The following is a 16,215-nucleotide window of genomic DNA, read 5'->3' as shown; positions in this document are numbered from 1 at the left end:
ACTTGTCAGGCCTCCTCGACGCCTCGCTTTTGCTGTTAGACAATTCTGGGGGGGGCGCATGTGGCGGAGCCACCAAAGGACTCAGATCATTTGTATATAATTCCTTTAACAACATGTTAGCTACAACCCGAGTCTGTATCTTTATTTATGCTGTTTAACTGTACAGAGCATGGTTACTTTAACAGCGCGGCTAAAACGTGATGATGTCACGCCGTTCATCACGTGATCCCCCACTGGCGGGAAAACGTGATGACATCATGACGTCAGCCACGGGACTGCCGGAGCTGTCCTCGTGGAGCCTCTGAAGAGAGCAGACCTACATTCGATGTTATCCTGCAGTTTCTTGTTAAATCCTGTTTGTTTCATTAAAGTTTGTTTTGTTTGATCGCCTGAGTAGAACTCAGTCTTTAGTTAGGAACCCATGTTCCTACAGTGTAAAATTTCCTCTTCTTAGTCCAAGATGGTGTATTTTTAGATCCAAATTATCACCCCTTTCCTTTCCTCATCCCCACCCCTCTGTTGCAAAGTACAATACAAAGTGTTACTGTACTTTAAGTAAATGTGTGCTCCTGGAAGCGGTTTGTATGTTAGTGTAGCATTCTTGTAGCACAAATTTGAGGCTGGCTGTGATGCACTGCTCTGCACAAAAGTAAACCACACCAGACCACCCGACTCCTGCATTTCTGATGTGACACACATACTTGAGTTCCATCCCTCTCCTGTTCAAGTCTGATCTCCCATGTGTTCAGTCTGATCTCCCATGTGTTCCCGTGTTCAGGATATCTGATGCTTCTCAACTAATCTGAAACATCCAGAGCTAACTACAAAGCAGCTTCAATTACAGGATCATCCTGCAATCAGCAATTTGAAATATTTTGTCAAGTTATGTTATTGCTGTTAAGACTTGTCCTAAAATCCAAACATGAGGAAAAGCAATTTGAGTCTTTATGTTTGTACAATATGTGTATTGGGTTCCTTTAAGGTTAAAGTGCACAGGGTGCATAAGATAGCACACTGCAATCTTTTAATTATAGTAGCCATTTTGCTTGCCACAATCTATAGCACAAAATTATTTTTGGACTCTATAAATGAATTAGTAATTGGTATGAGAGACTTAGAGGTGCATTTACACCATAGTTAATAGCGTAAATGCAGCCTGAATCTGAAGTCAAGGCCAGGAGGGAGTCTTAATCAGCTTCTCTTTGCAGTTGATTTGGGCCTTAATGCTCAAACTTAGTGCCAGTGCAAAGCCAGACCTGCTTCAGGCTGATGTCAAAATTGTGCAAGTACACCCAAAAATCATACTACTTACATTTACACAAAACATCAACTGGGCCGAACAATTTTTCAAGTGTTAGATTAAAAGTGTTTTTATACTTGCCCTGAAGTTTTGGAAGAGCAGTGTCAAAAACCTACTGTTTTCCTTCCCAGTGATCCAGTTTTTCCTGCAGCCCCATCGGAGGACAACTCAGAAACAGAGACCCGATTTTTCATGCAGGCAGAATGACTGTTTTCAGGGGCATCTCGGTTGGTTCAACGACTGCGTTTATTTTTAAATGATGCATAGACCTGGAACAGATGCTGAGCTGACCCAGTGCACCATAGGTATTTGTACTGCTGCTTTGCATCATGATGTTAAGCACGTTGACACACCAAACTGACTTAAAGCCAATGAAATGCTGACCAGACAGCTTCTAGTACTGGTGGTAGATTGGGAGACCGAGGAAAATCCAGACCGAGAGGTTTAAATTTAATAGTGCCATCGACGGAGCAGGATCTGCATGACAGGAACCAATAACAGTACTGTACTGTAGCAGTGCCTTATTTACTGCATCAGAGATAGAAGATTGTAATGCTGAGCCAAGTTAGATAAGAATCGGAGGCCTGATTCTAATCACGAGATGCAGTCATTTTTTGCAATACAAAAATGGAGTTATCCAGTAATTTGAAGTAAACAACGGAGAAACACAGTACTGTGGGAATTTAGTGAGGGATGAGATAGGTGAAGTCAATCAAGCTCATTTTTCAGTCTTCAATTCTTCATCGCTTGCTGAATTGGATCCATTTCTTCTTTCTTTCTTCATTGTAGCCATTTGCCACTCTTCCCTACACTACTGACCAACTCCTAGCTCTACAAAAGTATTGTACATCTTGTTCTTTTCCTCCACTTAAAAAAAACTTTCATTACCACAAAAAAAAAATCAAATGCAGTCCTGGCCCTGAAAGAAGTGGAACTGAGGTAAGGTTTGGATTAAATCTCTTATCAGTTCACAGAGAGATAGCCCCAGTCATCCATAACCAAATTAATTTAAATGGTCAATTTGCGGTTTTTAAAAATCAAATATTAGCCATTAAGATCCAGTACGGTGAACAATCGAAAAAAGGAATTCCAACTAGTAATAGCAACACTATTTGTATATGTTATTAGACAGGCACCAACAGACCATACAAAAAGGGAACCTCAGCGCTTTTATATTGACTAAATACACCAGTGTGTACCTTCATATGCTAAAATTTCAAAACACAGTTATGTTTAAAAAAAACCACAGTAGACTTTGAAGGTAGCAGACTGAGGGGAAAACCTGTCCTAGCTTTTGTTAGGACACTGTATGCTCGACTGGGGAATAACTGATTAGGTCAGAATGTACAGTTACCATTTTTTGTAAAGTTACTTCAGTATATCAAAATTAACTTCACACTGAAAATCAAAATTAACTTCACACTGAAAATCCAAATACTTTGCAGCAGTTTAAGTGAAACGGTAGTGCATTGGTGGTTAAATACTGGAGGTTTCTTTTGGTTATTTTCTTCTATTCACTCCACCCACTGCCAATTTTCTCCTATTTACCCCACCCGTCCTGATAATTTTATCCCCCATCTGAAGGCATTGATTCCTCACCAGGGATGTTACACTTTTTCAAGGTGCTAAGTATTGGTAAAGTATTTGACTATGTAGAGCATTACAGCAGCTCAATTTGGTTCTCACCCGACATCCATATACATGTCCTTTCCAGGGAAAGTCACTAGATAGCAATTAAGGAATGGGTTCCCAGCTCGTTTCCCTCTGCCACCCAGAATTGTAATTTTCACAAGATTATGGAGGGGGAGGGAGAGAGTTAATGTTGTGTATTTTATGTACATTTTTGCCAGACATAAATAGCCCTTAAGTGAATAGTTACTACCTAATATAGTGAAAACCTAAGTAGCAATCCTTAATTGTTCAGCCCCAACAGAAACAGCTAAATACCTCAATGATAATCCTCAATTTTATATTGATTGAGAACTATAATTATATTTTTTTTAAACATTAATTTCAATGAAACAGGAGGAAATGGCTTCATCATTGCAGTTTCTGTTTTGCGAGCTATAGCTAAGGACCTTATAAATAAATTTTTATTACGATTTTTTTTTTTTTTTAATTCTCCTCTGGGTGTTTCTCAGCTTTTATTTTTAGCATGAAAAGCCAGGAAAAGAAATCAGTGAAGAGGAATTCGAGCTTAAAAGCCAGGCTAGGTTCAGAGAAAAATCAGGTTTTATTTGAAACAACATTAAAGCTCAAGAAAACAAGCAAGAAACTAACAAGGTAAAATTAAGCAAAATAACAACAATCATTATTTATACAGTTCACAGACACCACATATGAGCCTCAAGGCAGTTCCAAAAATAATGTAATCAGTTTCTGCAATCACAAAATACTACCAAGCTATTTTAACAGTAAAATACATTTCTAGTATTTGGTCAGTGGATTGCGTGCTGCAAAATGTTGACTGCTAAAATTAACACTCGGAGTAGTGCATTATGAATCACAAATATTTTTAACATCTGACTGAAATGTTACATAGTTGGGGCGAAGATGTAATTTTGCAGGATGTGGTGTGAATGGTATAGTCATCATTGTATGCAGTATATCCATTTTGTTAATAACCTAGTTGTAGTCATTATTCAGGGTGTTCAAAATCCACTCCAACAGTACCGATGTGACATGCGTGTATCTCTGGACCGGATTGTCGATGGCCTGTTACATTGCTAACTAAACATTAGATAAGTAATGCAAATATTCAAAACTGACTTCTGACTCTATTTGACTTATGAGATGCAGCTTAGGAAAAAGGGGCTGTACCCAACAGAAAATGAAACAATCTGCATGGGTCGGTGTCACTGAAAACACAGATACAACGCAGCCTTTTCATAACTGGATTCAAAAATACTTGGATTACCAGAGCAGAGATGGCATAACTGCAGGTTGCATTTAATATGCAAAATGCCCCTCTAAGTCCAGTTCACAGTAAAATGAAATTCAAAGCAGTAATTTCCACTCACCCAATATCTGTACCAGCCATCAACTGTGTTGGAAAGATTGTTACTCTTATCAGAAATGAGAAAGAAGTGCTCATACTGATCTCCACCAATGTCTTTTAGACATTGGAAACTAGAAGTGTCAATAAAGAAATTAGGACCTTAAAAAGAAAATGGGGAGTTTTTTCTGCATTAATGAAATAACTGAAGAGAATTTCCTGAGCATTATGTTGAAAGAATTTCTTAAATATATAACCACAAACTGAAACACTAGATTTCCGGATACTGTGGTATCATGGGGCTCTGGAAGTATGAATATACAATGAGGCAATTGGATGAGGATTCCCCCACTCCACTGAGTTTCTTATCCCATCACAGTACTGCAAGAAGCAAAGACAGGCATCTGCCTGCAAGGAGTGCAAGGGGAAAAAAACCCTCAAGAATGACATAAGGAGGGGCTGGAGAGTAAATCAGCTGTCACAAAGACTCAGCAAACACACGACCCCAGAAGATTAAAAAGAGGGAAATAAAAGGGAGTCACACCCAATGTTCCCATTAAGCTGCACGGCTGTCTGGAGGTCCCGTGCAGGCCACTTGCCAGCTTTACAATAGGAAAAACTGCGCATGCGCAGAAATTTGAATGAGCCGCGCAGCACGTTAAAAGGGACCACACACCCAAAAAAGAGGGAACATTGGTCACACGCCCTCAAACCCGCCAAGATTCTTAACTATTCGAGTCAGCTGAAAACCGTACAACATCGACAGGTGACAAAAGACACATAACACTCCGAGGCAAGCAAGTTCAAAACATCGAATTTACAGTAGAGAAATTAAAATCTGTACTGGCAATTAGATATCAGAGGGTAGCAACCAAGTGTTTTACTGAGAAACTATTCCCCAGGTGTTTCTGACTAGAATATTGTACTAGTGAGAATTTCATGATATATTTACACATGAATCATATTATTTCCCATAACTAACAGTTTATCACTTAATAAAATTAAGTCACAAATCACTAGTCCTTTAGTATCAGTTAATAGCATGGACGACTCCAAACATTAGTGTCCAATCAGGCAGCTAATGTCAGCCAGAAAACATGCTGCCATCTCTACTTCCCCCAGCACCCACACCCGCAGCACAGAAAAGTTCCAAAACAGAGTGAAACCATCCCCATGAAGTTGATAACCTAGATTAACAAAAAAATGGAGTATTTCAAAATGAAATCTCATCTCACAGCTCAGATCATTTGCAAGCCATTTAAATGCTGTTGCAGTTCATGTCAAAATCTGAACTCCTCCATTTCCGGCTTGTAATTACTTTCAATATTCTTTACAAAAATCAATCATTTGGGACCCGCAAAGGTCCAGCACTAGAAGAGACTTATTTAAAAAAAAGATCTTTGCTGCAATATAAATATACTAACTGTGAAAACAGTAGATGAAACGTACAATTGAAGTGCAATGACTGTAGTTTCAAGTATAGCAACATTCTCATAGACAGGCTTGTGTTGCAAAGGCAAGGCTCAACATGTACTTAAAGAGGAAGCAGCTATAAAAAAAAAGAAAATGATACAAAGTTCTACAGCAATGAAGAAATTATTTGCTCCAGATTAAGTGCTGAAAAGTAACAGAAATTGTTCAGAATTCGAGTTTGTCACCTGTATAACCACTCATCACTTACACATGTACAGTTCCATCAACAAGGCTTTAAAAATGAATCTGATGAAGCCACATCCTCTCATAGCTGCACAAGCTCCACTGGCTCCCCATGCCCCAGACAGTCGATTTCAAAATTCTCACGCTCGCTATCAAGTTCCCTCGTGGCCTCACCCTGCCCTAACTTAAGTGTTCTCCTCTTGCCTTATGTCCCCGCATGCAACCTTTACTCCTCCAACTGGGTTTCTCCATGTTCCACTCTCCCATTGCTGATTCCTCATTCAGCCACTGCACTCCTGTCCTCTGTCCAACTCGCCACCTCCCTGCCTGCTTTTAAAAACCTCTCTCTTCTATCTTGCCGTTGCTCCCGTTCAACTTCTTCTGTTCTATGCCCCTGTTCTGTCCACCCAATGTTAAGTGCTTGGAGACATCGTGCTGCACGTAACCAGCATTACAGAAATGCAAGTAGTTGCTGTAAACTAGAAATTGCTCAAATTTAGCAATTAGCTAGACTAATTCTAAAGCCATTGAAAGTCTAAAATCATGTGAATTAGATCTGCTGGAAAAGAAAAGCAAAGAAGTAGATTACAAAATCTTACATGTAGCAGATTAGTCTGCAACTATGCAGTGAGGAGCTGAGCCATAAGATCCTAGGTGCGACTGCCAATTTGCTGAACTCAGCTGAGGTAGTGGTAAGGGTGCAATCCAGGAACCCCTGCTGGAAATGCTGCATGTAGATGCTGGTGTATAGATGATTGGGCTCAGCTACACTGACCGTGAAAGCTCACACATGAAGAATGGCCATTTCAGTGAGGTAGTAACACAGAATGCCTTTTTCCGAGATATCAACACCTTCATGGGAGGGGAGGGAGGAAAACTGGAGAGGGGGAGAGAAAGAGAGGGGGAGCGCTATCCAATTAGTCCCACTCCCTTGCTCTTTCCCATAGCCCCTCAACCTTTTCAGGTATATATACACAATTCCCTTTTGAAAGTTACTATTGCATCTTCTTCCACCACTCTTTCAGGTATTGCATTGCAGATCATAATACCTCGCTGCGTAAAAAAAATTCTCATTAAAATGTAGAACATTTTAAACATCAGTTTATTAAAAATACAGCAACATGAGGAATAAATGACGTGCAGTTAATGAAGGTTTGAAGCAGTTTATTCCCAAACTCCCTCTGTAAACTTTGAACTATTTCCAAGTTACTGTATCAGCTGACAAGGAATACACCCACCCAATATAGCAACCATAGAAATTCTGTAGCCACTCACAAGACAGCAGCTACTAAACAATAGGTTGGAGTGTAGCAGCTAGACAACACAGTACGGTAGCTTAGGCAAATAAAATGCGCTCTAGCCATGCCTCTCAAATCCTAGCGTTATAAACCAAAATCATACAAAGCAATCAAGAGACTCAATGTCTAAAACACTGCCAGTTGGTCACAAAGACAAGCTCACTAAGCTACCTACTCTGCCAGAAGAACTCATTTACTTAAAAATGTTTTACCATACTACTGTAAACCCGAAGTAAACAAGCAATGAAAACTACAGTTTGAAGTCCATACTGTACAATTATCTGATCACAATCCTTGTTTCACAACATGGAAGCATTCAGTAACTTTATTGATAGGCCCACTTCTAGATTTTAATAAATTGTCAATCTGGCAGCTGATTGTATTAAACATATTAGTGTAATGCTCCAGAACCAACCCACAACACTGCATTTTTGAGTCCAATCGCAGTGACTGTAAGTACCTAAAAACTGCAGCTTATAATTTATTTTGCATTTACAGATTTTCTTGCATTTATAGCTGTCCTGTATACCAAGTTCAGAGCAACCGTCTTATTTTTATTTTCATTTTTGCAGTGCCATTTGCATTCAAAAATGACACAGGATGGCATGGGAGTGCTTGATAAAGAGATCCTCACTTCAGCATTTGACGATTAAACTAAAAAGACATTATAACCTGTCCCAGGTTCTGAAAATAACCACAGGAAGACTGTAATGGCTGCCCAATTCCAATGCTCGAGACAGCAACTTATACAAGGGACAACAAACAAACACATCTGAATTTCAACTTCAGTTCGTGCCCAAGGAACTTGCAGCTACAGGGGTTAGGCTGGTACAATCAAGAGTTCTTTAAATTCAAAGAAAGAGGAATGCATCACAACAACCTCAGAGAAAATGAAAATAAACCTTTTTGCAAAATATACATATACATATGACTGTCTCCTTCATCATCTGCACCATTCAGAAAAACAAGTCAACACCACAACAAAACTTCTACACGCACCACCTTAACATTTAAGTGCATCCACGCAAGATAATTATTAGCTGGCAAGAAAAAAGCTCAATGTAATAATGTCTATATACTGATCCTTCAGTAAAGTTAGGAACATACAAAAACCCTGTAACCCTCAGCCCCTAAGCTGTTGCTTTGCAGAACAATGGACTTTTGGTAAAACATTAGCTCATTAAACCCAAAGGTTAGTTTTGCAAGCCCACAGATGATTTTATATCCTTCATGGTATCAGGATAATCATTATTGTAATTCCTTTCCTCCTAATAAAAATCATTTTAAGAGCCAATTCAGAAAAATATGATTCATAACAGGCATATTAAAAACAGCCATATTAAAAAATTGCAATGTGCATGATACATTGAGACAGCAATGCTGTAAAAAAATTTAATTTTAGCACAGGGACACTGCTGAAATGGATATTTAATATGTTGGTTATACAACAAATCAATCAAAATAACTAGTATTTCTGGTTGTGGTAATCTGAAAGGTACTTTCCCAATCAAATCTAACATCGGTTTACACTGCAAATATTTAAGTGTTTGATCACTACATTTGGTAATGTTTCAAACTACATTGGAGATTGTACTGAAGTACATGGGAGTTGAAACATTCTTTTTAATAACACCACAGATCACATACACACAATCCATATATGCACCATCTTTACATACAGATGATGCACAACAAGGAGGTATCCTGCTATCTAGTGGAAGATGTGCAAAGATTTATGGCTCATTAAAGCAAATTCCTAAAAGGCTGGTTTGAATAATCAATTAGGTCACCCTCTTTCTCAAAAGGAGAGATTGACACCTTGAGCTACAAACTATCCCACTTCCCTGAAGCTTTTTTCATGTCTGTGAAAAGGATACCATTATTTTCCAGTGCTGTGTGTTTTCTAAGGGTGGGATGAAAAGGCCTTGCCCAGTAGCAACAGCAGACACTACTGACTGAGACTTTCTCCCCACATCACCACACAACACACGCAGGCACATTAAGCCTTTAAGCAAAGTAGTAAAATGATTCTTAAAGGCTGACCTGGGAGGTGTCATAGTCTTCATCATCAGGACTCAGTGCCATGACCTTTCACAATTCATGCTGCCCAGCCAAAGAAATCCAGTCATGGCTCTATTAGCACACTCTCACAGAATACACTCAACATTCACTAAGGAGCTTCCTCCATCTACTGCTGCTCAACCTAACTTCACAATGCCAAAAAAAAACAAGCGCCTCGCGATCTGCCGAAGTGGCAGGCGCGTTGTCCAATCGCCGCTCAGATCGCGAAAGATCGCCCGCCCTCCGCGGCGGCGTCCGCCAATCGGAGCGAGGGAGGGGCGGGATCTGCGTGGCAGCATTGGCCTGAGATGGTGGTTTGCTGCTGTCAATCACGGCGCGCGGGCGGTGCGTTAATTATTCAAAAGTGAGCACGCGCGGAGAAGCAGCGCACGCGGTGACGGACAACATTCGCCTTTCCCCCCGCCCCGCCACAGCCCAACTGTAACCGCGCAAGGGAACCGTAAGCCCCGCCTCCAAGCTGTGCGCACGACGTACGTCTTACGTCAACTGAAGGCTTCCCAACCGCTATTGGCTCGTGCGGATGTCAATCAATAACGTATTTCGTCATAATGTGAGTGACGTGTCCAGGCGCGAAATAAAATGAAAGACTTGCATTTATATAGCGCCTTTCACGGTCACAGGATGTCCCAAAGTGCTTCACAGCCAATCTCTTAATGTCTCTTCTCTTTTGTTCTCTGGCCTCTTAATCTATTTCATTCCCTGTGCCTCTTTAGTCTTGATAAAAGGTTTTGACCCGAAACATTGACTCTGATTTCTCTCCACGGATGTTGCCTGGCCTGCTGAGTTTTTCCAGCATTTTCTGTTGTTATTTCACAGCCAGTGAAGTCATTTTTGGAAGTGTAGTCCCTGTTGCAATGTAGGAAACAGGGCAGCCAATTTGCACACAGCAAGCTCCCACAAACTGCAATGTGATGATGACCAGATCATTTTAGTGATGCTGACTGAGCGATAAATATTGGCTGAGACACCAGGGAGAACTCCAATGCTCTTCTTCGAATAGTGCCATGAGATCTTTTACGTCCACCTGAGAGAGCAGACAGGGCCTCAGTTTAACGTCACATCCAAAAGATGGCACCTCCTACTGCACAGCTCTCCTTCAGTACTGCACAGGAGTGTCAGCCTAGATTTTTGCCCTCAAGTCTCTGGAGTGGGACTATGAACCCACAGCCTTACGTGACTCCAAGGCAATGGTGCTACCAACTGAGCCACTGGCTGACAAGCAGTCTTGAATGCAAAGATAAACCCCGGCTTCTATTCTCCACTGCTAACCGTCTTCTTAAACCTCTCTCCCCTGTCTCCTCCACCCACACCTCCGACAACAAGTTTGAGGAGCTCATGGACTTCTTTGTCTCTAGGATTGAGACCGTCTGTTCAGCTGCCTCTGCCGCTTCCCTTCATTCCCCTAGCCCAACGAGCCAAACTTCCTCTAAGGTTCCCCCCTGCCCTAACCCTAAACCCGCATCTTTCTCCAGTTTCTCTCCAATCTCCCCTCAAAACCTCTCCGCGCTCATCTTGTCCATGAGACCCACTTCCCGCTCCCTCGACCCTATTCCCACCAAACTGACATTGCTAACTGTTCTCTCCCCTTAGGTACTGTGCCCCTCTCCCTCAATCTGCTGTCATCGCCCCTCTCTGCAAAAAAGCAACCCTTGACCCCTCCGTCCTTGCAAACTACCACCCCATCTCCATCCTCCCTTTCCTCTCCAGTCCTTGAACATGTTGTCGCCTCACAAATCCATGTCCATCTTTCCCAGAACTCCATGTTTGAATCCCTCCAATCAGGTTGCCGCCCCGCCAAAGTACCAAAATGGCTCTCGTCAAAGTCACAAATAACATCCTTTGTGACTGTGACAAAGGTAAACTATCCCTCCTCGTCCTTCTTGACTTGTCTGCAGCCTTTGGCACGGTTGACCACTCCATCCTCCTCTAACGCCTCTCCACTGTCGTCCAGCTGGGTGGGGCTACACTTGCCTGGTTCCATTCTTATCTATCTAATCATAGCCAAAGAATCACCTGCAATGGCTTCACTTCCTGCTCCCGCATCGTTACCTCTGGTGTCCCCGATGGATCTATCCTTGGCCCCTCTTATGTTCATTAATAAATAGACATTCTTATTATGAACACAGCTAGCTTTTGCTAGTTACTTTATTGAGCACATGTGGACTAGGTACAGTATCTGTAGAGGCTTCCATCTTGACTGCTGCCTTGTGGGTAGCCTAGTGCCTCATGGGTAATGTAGTCTTAATATACATACAGCTGGGTAGTGTAGTCTTAATATACATACAGCTATATACAGCTCTACACAGCTCTACGGCTCCACCTAGTGTCCACTATAGAATTACATGTTATTGATCATTACATCCCCCTTTCTTTGAAGTTTAACAAAATCAATATCAATCAACTTTCAAGAAAACAATAAAGATAATATCAGTAACACTTTTGTTAGTGCTCTATAAACATAAACATTTTCAAAACAGTCAACACATTTTCAAAGCTTTACATTGTACTCAAAGATCTAGTCAAAGTCTATCAGGCTTTTTTACTTCACGTGTGGATCTTCTCAACACGGGTAAGTCTGATGTGTCTTCATGAGATTGTTCTGGCGGTGAATGACAAGATGCAGTTGCGGCATTGTCATCAATCTGGTCTTGAATAGTCTCTTGTGTTTTTAGGAGGGAACGGCGGTTCCTCCTGAGAATCTGTCCTTCATCAGTTTTAACAGTGTATGACCTTGGTCCTACTTCCTCAAGAACTGTAGCTTTCCTGTTCCATGCATCTGGATCCTCAATCCTGACAACATCATCCCTTGTCAATGGTTTTAGAGTTTTGGATGACTTGTCATAGTATGATTTCTGTTTCAGCTTTAACAGTTGAAGTCTCTGTCTCAGTTCCTAACTTTGCTGTTCTTTTGCACAGCAGGGTAGCGTGGTGCGCAACTTGCGACCCATTAGTAGTTCAGCAGGTGAAGAACCACAATCTAAAGGTGAGGCTCGGTAGCTCAGCAGGGCGAGATAAGGATCAGACTTGCTTTCTGTTGCTTTCTTCAGTAGCTGCTTGAGAACTTGAACACCTTTCTCTGCCTTACCATTTGACTGAGCATACAAAGGACTGGATGTGATGTGCTGAAAGTCATAATGTGCTGCAAACTGTTGCCACTCCTTACAGTTGAAGCACGGACCATTGTCGCTAACGGCAATCCTGGGAATTCCATGTCTGGCGAAGATGGATTTCACATGCATTATGACACTGCTTGCTGTGGTGCTTGAGAGCAGCGCCATCTCAGGATAGTTAGAATAGTAGTCAATCACTATAAGATAGTCTTTACCATTTAAATGAAAAAGGTCCATACCAACCTTTTGCCATGGTGCTGTTGCTATGTCAGCTACTATCATTGGTTCCTTTGCTTGTTTGTTTTGGTGTTTCTGACATATCTCACATATGCCTATCATGTTCTCAATGTCCTTATTTATGCCAGGCCAATAAACAGTGTCTCTTGCCCTCCTTTTGCATTTTTCAATTCCGAGGTGTCCCTCATGAATCCTTTTGAGCATGTCTTGACGTAGAGCCTGTGGAATGACTATTCTGTTCTGTTTTAGTAATAGTCCACTTGCGACACTCAATTCTGACCTTATGTGAAAATATTTTGGACAGGAACCTTTTGGCCAACCATGGTGAATGTTCTCTATTACTGTTTGTAATACTGTATCTTTTACTGTTTCTTCTGCTATTTGCTTTGATTTTGTGTCTGACACGGGCAGCGCAGCAATGACCATACTCACATGAACATCCACGTCTTCTTCAGTAGAGCTCACATGACTCATTGTGGGTGCTCAGAATAGTGCATCTGCTAATACTATGTATTTGCCTGGTGTGTAGATCAGTTCAAAGTCATATCTTTGCAGCTTCATCATGAGTCGTTGAATCCTTGGAGACATCTCATTCAGGTTTTTTTTTATGATGGCAACCAGAGGGCTGTGGTCTGTCTCAACTGTGAAGGTGGGAAGTCCATATATGTAGCCATGAAACTTTTCTAGTCCAACTACCAAGGCTAGACATTCCTTTTCAATCTGGGCGTATCGACACTCAGTATCAGTCATAGACCTGGAGGCATAGGCAACAGGCTTCCAATCTTCACCCTCTGCTTGTAGCAAGACCGCACCTAGGCCATCTTTTGATGCATCCGTTGACACTTTGATTCTTTTTGTTGGATCAAAGAAGGTGAGTACAGGTGTGGTTGTCAGCACTGTTTTGAGGTTTATCCACTCTTGTTCATGTCTTTCTGTCCATGCGAACTCATTTGTTTTATGTAGCAGGTCTCGCAGACAGGCTGTCTTGGCTGACAAGTTAGGAATGAACTTTCCAATGAAGTTTATCATCCCCATGATGCGTAGCACTCCTTTTTTGTCAGTGGGTCGGGGCATTTTGAGTATGGCGTTTACTTTTTCCATATCTGGCTCTATTCCTTTACCAGATAGATTATCTCCTAGGAAAGTGACTTCCTGGACGCCAAACTGACACTTGGCTTTGTTGAGCTTCAGTCCATTCTGGCGTATGCTCTGTAGCACTTTAGTCAGTCTCTCATTGTGTTCTTTCAGCGTGGAGCCCCAGATGATGATGTCATCAACATAGACCCGAACTCCTTCCAGACCTTCAATTATGTGTTCCATCGCTCTATGAAAGATTTCAGATGCAGATATTATCCCGAAAGGCATTCTGAGGAAACAATACCTGCCAAATGGTGTGTTGAAGGTACAGTATTTGGTGCTCTCTTCATCCAGTTTTAGTTGCCAAAATCCTTGTGAGGCATCGAGCTTTGTAAAGTATCTGGCACCTGACATTTCACTGGTGATTTCTTCTCGCTTGGGAATCTGGTAGTGTTCACGTTTTATGTTTGCATTTAAGTCCTTTGGATCCATGCATATTCTTAGATTATTGTTCTTTTTCTTTACACACACCATGGAGTTAACCCAGTCTGTTGGCTCTTCGACTTTCCTGATGACTCCTAGTGTGGTCATTCTGTCTAGTTCATTCTTGAGCCGGTCACGCAGGGGTGCTGGAACTCTTCGTGGAGCATGTACCACTGGCTGAGCATCCTCCTTTAGCTGGATCTTGTAAGTGAATGGTAGAACTCCAAATCCTTTGAACACATCCTGGAAATTATTCACTACAGAATCCACCGAGTTATCTGGTCTGCTTATGGCACAGTTTATATGGTAGACTCTCTTGACCAGTTCTAAGTCCTCACAAGCTTTGTCACCCAGTAGTGAATCAAGTCTTTCAGCCACAACAGAAAACATGAGATGATGCACTTTGTCTTTGACTGTCACTTTAAGTCTGCATACACCTAAGCTATCTATTTTCTGTACATTATAGTCCTTCAGTTGTACTGGCTTTTTCTGTATTTTGGGCTTTTCTTTCATATTGTTAATGTCACTCATACTGATTAAGTTTGCTTTTGCCCCAGTGTCTAGTTTCAAGGTAACTAATGCTCCATTTACCTGCAGTGGGATCATCCATTTGTCCTCTTTTACTGCATTAACTTTATGTTCAGCATTGTCCATTTCTGAGGGCTGCACATTTTCTGTATCCTTTTTGATATTGTCACATGACACCATTCGTACAAAAAATGTCTCACTTAAATCAGTGTCCTCAATTACATTAACTCGTTGCCCTTTCGTTGTTTTTACTTTTGAAAAGCATTGTTTGGCAAAGTGATTCTTTCCATTACACTTTGTGCACATTTTTCCAAACGCTGGGCATTGTCTTAACTGGTGTTTGTAACCACAGCGTTTACAATTAAAAATTTCATCCTCCGATTGCTTTTCATTCCTGTTCTGCCCATGATTCTTCCCCTTATAGGACACAGCACCGACAGCAGCATTATCACTCATTACAATCGCATCATTATTGATTTCACTGAAAGTCTTCGCGTGCTTTCGAGCTAGCTCGCTGGCTTGGCATATTTTCACTGCATTTTCCAAATTTAGTTCGGTTTCTCTCAATAGACGTTCCCTGACTTTTTTATCATGAATACCAAACACAATCTGGTCACGAATCATGGATGCTTTGAGCTCAGAGAAATTACATGTCTGTGCTTTCAGTTTCAGATCAGTTATAAAGCTATCAAAGGTCTCATTTTGCTGCTGTGTCTGAGAACAGAAGATGTATCTTTCATAGGTCTCATTCTTTTTGGGAGAGCAATGTGCATCAAATTTTTTTTAGCACATCTTCTAATTTTTCTCTGTTCTCCTCTGGATTAAATACAAATGTGTTAAATACCTCTATCGCCTGTGGGCCTGCAACCGTAAGCAGCAACGCTATCTTCCTTGCGTCTGGCTTCGTACCGAATCCGATGGCTGCAATGTAGAGTTCGAATTGTTGTTTAAAAGTCTGCCAATTGTAGTCGATTTTTCCTGTGAGTTTCAAACACTCTGGTGGCTTCAAATTCTCCATGTCACTTTTCACAATTTTCAGCAGATCTTCACCATCCTGGTACCATCTTATGTTCATTAATAAATAGACATTCTTATTATGAACACAGCTAGCTTTTGCTAGTTAATTTATTGAGCACATGTGGACTAGGTACAGTATCTGTAGAGGCTTCCATCTTGACTGCTGCCTTGTGGGTAGCCTAGTGCCTCATGGGTAATGTAGTCTTAATATACATACAGCTGGGTAGTGTAGTCTTATAATATACATACAGCTATATACAGCTCTACACAGCTCTACGGCTCCACCTAGTGTCCACTATAGAATGACATGTTATTGATCATTACAGCCCCCTCCTATTTCTTATCTACATGTTGCCCCTTGGTGACATCATCCGAAAACACAGCGTCAGTTTCCACGTGTACGCTGACGACACCCAGCTCTACCTCACCACC

At 41.3% G+C, this 16,215-nt stretch overlaps 1 protein-coding gene across 5 annotated transcripts in view; it reads right to left on the bottom strand.

Annotated features, from left to right (window-relative positions):
- Positions 1-9,463, bottom strand: part of LOC147102091 (lysine-specific demethylase 2B-like) — a 207,464-nt gene extending 198,001 nt beyond the window's left edge. For all 5 annotated transcript variants that reach the window (XM_085964271.1, XM_085964272.1, XM_085964273.1 and 2 more), the window contains exon 1: positions 9,293-9,463. In XM_085964271.1, coding sequence (XP_085820397.1) covers positions 9,293-9,334 — 42 coding nt within the window. In that variant the 5' untranslated portion in view covers positions 9,335-9,463. The remainder of the gene's footprint in view (positions 1-9,292) is intronic.
- Positions 9,464-16,215: the final 6,752 nt, after the last annotated feature.

This window comes from Somniosus microcephalus, chromosome 22 (genome assembly GCF_052327205.1).
Source record: "Somniosus microcephalus isolate GS21.2 chromosome 22, FLI_Smic_1.0, whole genome shotgun sequence".
In the NCBI taxonomy this organism is placed as follows: domain Eukaryota; kingdom Metazoa; phylum Chordata; class Chondrichthyes; order Squaliformes; family Somniosidae; genus Somniosus; species Somniosus microcephalus.
The sequence above is the reverse complement of the archived record's forward strand: the minus strand, read 5'-3'. Positions and strand labels throughout refer to the sequence as shown.